At 37.8% G+C, this 6912-nt stretch overlaps 1 protein-coding gene across 1 annotated transcript; it reads right to left on the bottom strand.

Annotated features, from left to right (window-relative positions):
* Nucleotides 1-892: 892 nt before the first annotated feature.
* On the bottom strand, nucleotides 893-4029 carry LOC137004217 (piggyBac transposable element-derived protein 4-like). Its single transcript, XM_067364405.1, has 4 exons — nucleotides 3881-4029; nucleotides 1345-2554; nucleotides 1109-1208; nucleotides 893-990 (listed from the first exon to the last, which is right to left on the bottom strand). Exons 1-4 carry the CDS (start codon nucleotides 4027-4029, stop codon nucleotides 893-895), a joined length of 1557 nt encoding a protein of 518 aa, XP_067220506.1.
* Between the last annotated feature and the right edge of the window lie 2883 nt (nucleotides 4030-6912).

Here is a 6912-nt window from a genome sequence, read left to right as displayed (position 1 = left end):
AATGAAACAGATTACTGTATGGAATGGAAGGATGCCAGGTGAAAGCGTAGCCTGAGATATATGCCATAACCACCACTATAGCTATTAACCCCCAGAGGTCTGAGTGATTCTGGGGCCCTTGAGATGTTTTGACATGCCCTGACATTTGTGCTTATTTCAGCTACTTATATCATACTATTGCCCAACATGTAATTTTGCTGTATTCAGCACAAACTCTGCTACAATAATATGTGAGCAATATAGATATACATGTTTGCATTTTTTTTAAAATAAAGATTATGCGTGGTTAGTACGTTTTGGGGAAAAAAATCTCCTTGCAATAAGGCCATAAAACATATTCTGAATAGTTGTTCATAAGACTTTTGAGTAATCAAGCTTGTAGGCTATAATTTTTAATACGCAATTATGTAAAGATTATTCTGAATACTTTAACACAAACAACAATATAATGATTTGAATTTTCTAAGTCAGTTTTTGTGTCAGCACTGCTGTATGCGTGGGAGTGGTGATGGCCATGAATATTTATGTGATTCACACCAGGGGAGACAAAGGACACTCCCCCCAGTGGCTAACGGCCCATCAAAGTGGAATGCTGTGAGGCAGCCTGAACAAATAATGTGACATTGGAGACTGAAGTAATGATGCTGAAAATTCAGCTTTATTGAGCATGATAAGCATAAGAGACTTTCAAAAAATTAAAAATGTGTACAAACTTTTGACTGGTAGTACATGACTGGTAGTGCATGAAACAAAGAAATATATAACCTATATAATTCTACTTATACCTATGTAACACACAAACTATATTTTTACCATAAAATAACATTTAGTGGAAGACAATCTACAGTCTAGGATGGGTGGTTTGGCCCATTGTAAGAGCTGTAAGAGCTGATCATGCAGGAAAAATGTCCAGGATGGAGGGGACAGGGACAGTAATGTTCTTTGCCAGCTCAATGGTCAGTGGTGCGGTGGTCAACAGAGCACACACATCTGAACACAGTCACTCATCTTTGTGCCACTCTTGAAAACAGTTCCTGTTCAACTGAAGACATAAGTGAACACCACATGCCTGGCATTTCCAAGGTGTTAGTTGTTTTTTGCCACGCACTTCTTTGCAATGCACACAGTTCCGGCGACCAGCCATCGGAGGTCAGCTCAGCTCCTGGAACTGGTACATGGTCACTGCTGGTCCGTTTTCGTGCTGCTTTCTGTGACACACCACAGAGCTCTGTGACAAGTTGCTCCATGAACTCTTTATGGGACATGTTACCATGTAGCTCTTTGTGCAGAATGAAAGAGTTGGTGGCAGCAATATCCAAGAAGTGCAGAAAGATCTTTCTGTACCACTTCATGGTTTTGTGCTGTGTAGTACTGAATCAGCTGATCAGACAGGTCAACGCCCCCCAAGTGTTTGTTGTATGCAGTCACGGGTGCAGGACATGGAAATGTCTTTGTCCTCCATGTTCCTTGTGATTTCACCCTCCTCTGCACAGAGTCTCCTGAATGAGCAGAATGGATGGTAGAACAGACAGATACCTCTCGTGTGTCCATCCACTTCACAAATACAAGAGGTCCATCCCGAATCCATCTGATGGATCCCCTGGCTGATTTTTTAGAGAGTGAATTAGCTGCATTCCGAGGGCAGTCCTTCCTGTTGTCCCTGTAAGTCCCACATGCACCAAACTTCATTGCAAACAGGTCTTTCAAGAGCTTTGGACTTGTATAAAAATTGTCCATGTACACATGGTACCCAGAACCCAACAATGTACGGTCCAAAAGAGAAGTCACAGCATCATATGACAGTCCATGGCCTGTGGGAAAGTTGTTCTTTCCTGTGTATACAGAGAAGTCCAGAGTGTATCCATTTGAAGAGTCGGCAAGAACAAACAACTTGAAACCCCACTTGGTTGGCTTGGCTTTCATGTACTGTGTCATACCAGTGTGTGCTTTGCATGCCACCATTCTTTCATCCACGGCTAAGTTTTTTCTAGGATGATAGATAGCTTTGCAAGCCTGATGAATAGTGTCCATGAGTGGTTTGATCCTGAACAGACGGTCGTGTTCAGCTGTGCCCCTCTTTCTGTCATTCACTTTGTCTTCATCTGGGTGGCTCATGTGCACATTCCAAGAAATTGTCCGGTATCTGTCCCTAGGCATAAGTGTAGCTGGAAAAGGTACGGAGAAAACACTGCTCTGCCGCCAGTAGTCACTGATGGAGCTCATCTTCACCATTGCCATGTAAAACACCAGTCCAATGTAGCGGTACATCTCACCGATGCTTACATCTGTCCATTTATATTTGCAGCCCTTTGCAGTTGCTTTGGCAGCCTGTGCATTGGTGTTATAGCACAGAGTTGACACAGCACTTTCCGAAAAAAAGAGTTTGAACAGACTCATTGGAGAATGTGACTCAGCAGAGTTCAGTTGTGGTCCAGTTTCACGGGCGGGCAGGAATCGCAGCGTATGTGGAACCATATCAACATCCGTCTGTGTTTTCCATGACAGAGTGGATTGCCTCTTTGGAACAGGTTCTTGGATATTTTCATTGTCACATCTGTAGAGAGAAAAAAAAAAAAACCGTGAGCATGCTGATAACACAATCACTATAGCCACGCATAACAAAGACAGCAGTTTCTGTAATGCCATACAGGTACATATACGTTTTGAATTGAGATGATGTATACAGTTATGTCTGTAAAATATACTTTCTCGATCGCACTGAGAACTGACCGAGATCTGCGTGCCCCTGTGCGCGGTGCTGGTGACGGCGATCGTGAAGCAGCCACATTGCTAAACAAAGCAAAAAAACTATTAGCATACATTCTCCAAAGTAAACTGATGGGCAATTAGCAATTATGGGTGCACAATGTATGTTTACATGTTGATGATGGGCCAAAGGACAGACAAACTTTATCTATTGATGTTCTGTAGACCATGTGTATGATAAACTAACTAAAACTGGGTGAAATATATTACAAATATGTTTACAGAGTATCACATTACAAGTGTTTACACTTGAGTATATATACAAACATTTGTAAGTGATATTGTATGGCAATATTTTCTGTAAGCTGTCAAAAGCTAGCCAAAACTAGCTAAAATATAGTCTGAAAACTCGTGAGTTTTATATTATCACCACGCACAACAAAGACACCAGTTTCTGTAATGCCATACAGGTACATATACGTTTTGAAATGAGATGATGTATACAGTTATGTGTGTAAAATATACTTACTCTGTATGATTCTCGATCGCACTGAGAACAGACCGAGATCTGCGTGCCCCTGTGCGCGGTGCTGGTGACGGCGATCGTGAAGCAGCCACATTGCTAAACAAAGCAAAAAAACTATTAGCATACATTCTCCAAAGTAAACTGATGGGCAATTAGCGATTATGGGTGCACAATGTATTTATATATATGTGCTGACAATGGGCCATAGGACAGACAAATATCTATTGATTGGCCGTAGGCCGCGAGTACTATCTGTTGATGGGCCATAGACCGCACGTTTTCAGTGCATTTCAGACATTTACACATGTATTCACAAACATCTGTATTTTAGGCATAGGCTGTATTTTAGCATGATAACTAACCCAAACCGATATAAATAAATAGTGTTTAGACACTATCACATTATTTCACTGTAGACTAAAATATATTTGCACTAAATCACATCATATTACACCTAAGCAGATATTCACAAACAAGTTACATTAGGCATAAGACCGTATTTTAGCATAACTAAAACTGGGCGAAATACATTACAAAAAGAGAGGTATTTGTGAGGCAATTTCCCGCATGCAAGCCAAAACTAGACACACTATAGTATGCAATACGAGTTTTATATTATCAGAAAAATAATTATAGTAAACAACTTACTCTGAAATTATATCCTCGTCGGGGTCAATTCGCTGCTGGAAATGCAACTGTTCGTCGTCTGAGTTGCAGTCTTCCTCAGAGGAAAAGGTGAATTCTTCCTCGCTGTCCAGAATCATCTGAAGAGCCTCTTTGTCTGAGTAGCGTGCCATCCTCAAAACGCGATGAACGGTCAGTGAGTGAATCTGATGTTGACACTTCGTGTTTTGTGGCACTGACCGGGGGGCGTGTGCGATGCATATATTACACCTAAACTATTTACCATGTGAACGGTGCGGAGTGTATGGCGGTCTCAGCTCATTACAGATAATGAAGTGAGAAGGAAAAGAAGGAACCTCTCCTTGGTTTCAAACGAATTACATAAACTGTGAATATTTATTTTTGATTTGACTTACTTCATTTAAAAGTAGACATTCTAAGCATTATGTAGATATGTCTCTCATGTCTGTGTGACAAGTATTTGCTGAGTTTCAGATCATTTTAAAACGCATTTCAGAATTGACTTCACTGAGAGGCAGACACCAGATCACACATCATGTTTGTTTTCTTTATTTTGCGAAAAGCACAACATTTAGTTTTTTTTGTAAGTGTACACAAATAAAAGTACACACTTAACACTTTAGAATGATGTATAACACTAGTATGCATGATCAAATTTGACGGAGTATTTTGAGTCTCTTTCACACTGATAAGAAAAAAACGGGGTGGTATCGCCGGCGATACCTTCCGACCTCAGAGTGTTAAATAAACACAAATTATTCACAATTTACTTGGTCATATTTCCTACAAATACAAAACCAACAGTTATTATTTTTCCTGTTGGAGTTTAACCCTCTGGGGTCTGAGGATTTTCAGGGCCCTGAGGAAGTTTTGACATGCCCTGACATTTGTGCTTTTTTCAGTTGTTCATAAACATATTAATGGAAAAAGTGTCATTACACTGTATTCAGCACAAACTAGGCTACAATAATATGTGAGGAACATGTATGTACATGTTTGTTTTTTTAACGTTTATGCGTGGTTATTGAAAAAACAAAAAACTTAAGTCACTGAAATGAAGCCAATATATATATATATATAATATATATATATATATATTAAATCTGTGTCCACAAGACTTCTGGGTATTGGAGGTTGTAGACTAGAGTATTTTCTTCAAAGTGATGTAAAAATATCCTGCATACTCGTTCATATAAAACAATAGAGAGATTTAAATTTTCTAAGACACTTTTTGTCAAGAAACACAGTATGCGTGAAGGCGTGAATCATCATGAATAATCCTGTGATTTACACCTGAGAAGACAAAAGATTTGCATAATGAGGTGTAATGACCTGCATAATAATGAGGCCTTTCAGTCAGGTAAGCTGTGAAAAAACCCACTGTGATAATGTCTCAAGCTCTCATGGTGTATATCAAACATACAGAAAAGACAGCAATACTATGAAATATTATTACAATTTAAAATAATGGTATTCTATTATATACTTTAAAATATAATATATAATGTATTTCTGTGATATAAAATGTCTGAACAATGATGTTACTCAATTATGTAACACTTTTCAAGACAATAAATACACGATTAAGAAGATGTATACATGTATTGGCTCAGAATTTGCATCTGAATAGCACTGGCTCTGTGGGCGTGGCCGCATTAGCGGATAATGAGCTGAATCACGGGTGTCTGACTTGTGTCTCTTTTCATACAGATTACATAAACACATAATTTTTGTTTTCGATTTGACTTACACAATTTAAAACCTGACATTTCAAAGTTTCTTTAGACATAAGTCTAATTTTTTTGTGATTAGTATTCACTAAGTTACAATTCATTTTCTGAGAACTATCAGATTGGTCTTCGTTCAGAGGGAGAGGAGAGATCACGCATCATGTTAGTTTTCTTTATTTTGCAAAAAGCACAACGTTTTGTTTTTACTCTGAGTGTACACAAATAAAAGATATTCCACAGATTAAAATGGTGTATAACTCTTAATTGTATGTGCAACATACTTTCACACTGGTCAGAAAAAAACCGAGGTGGTATCGCTGGCGTGACCGTCAACCCGAGGGAGTTAATATTCTTTCAGTACTTGGTATTGTGGCCATCCCCTTTTTCAACTGTCAGTAGTGGTGATAAAGGTCCAACCCCCATTTTGTCTTATTTCATCATTCAATGCAATTATGTGAAAATACATAGATTTCACTATGTATTCACTGACTTCACTGCATTTTCTTTCTTTTTGTAGTGTACTTGGGAGGTGTGGAAAATGTGGGACCAAAAAACTGAAAAAGTATGTTTTTCAGACCAAAACATACTTTCTTATGATTAGCCAATGTAGTTTAAAAGGATAATCCACCCAAAACAAAAAGCTCAGTCGGAGAAAGAGTAGAAACAGAAAAAAATCTTCCTACATATTGCATGCAATCAATGAACACTGGTAGTGTGTCTGCAGTTTAATACTTAATACATTTATAAAACATTTTTTTAAATATATTTCTTTTTTATATCTCACAATTATATAACTCATTAAATCACTAAATCTTCAGATGATGGAAAATAACTTCCGTGCTGACACATTTTGCAAACATTTAAACGCGTCTATCTTTATACGTTCTTTAAATATTTACAAATTTTATCTCCATTATCAGTCATGGATCACAACTAGTGTAAATATGGATTTGTTGGTCTTCCTGGTTTTCCTTTTCTCAGTTTCTTTGTATTGTACAAACAGACCACAGCTCCAAGTTGTTTTCAGTTTATACCAAATATTCACATATTTACATTATTATTCATCATGGCTATTTATCTCACCTAACTCCAGCATCAGTGAAATACTGTAATGTGAAATAGCCTGCTATATGTGGAGGAGACAATGTAAAATGTAGCTAAACTTTAGCTTCTTAAATTTAGCTTGATGCATATTTTAATTTTTAACAAGGATACATTAGTTTAAGATTATCTGGTTAAATTTGCTACATGCAGAAAGCAGACATACAGTTTTCAGCATTAAAAGTACCATTAGACAAAAACAAA

This window comes from Chanodichthys erythropterus, chromosome 17, assembly GCF_024489055.1.
Source record: "Chanodichthys erythropterus isolate Z2021 chromosome 17, ASM2448905v1, whole genome shotgun sequence".
NCBI classification, from domain to species: Eukaryota; Metazoa; Chordata; class Actinopteri; order Cypriniformes; family Xenocyprididae; genus Chanodichthys; species Chanodichthys erythropterus.
Note: the sequence above shows the minus strand (reverse complement) of the source record. Positions and strands in the feature narration are given on the sequence as shown.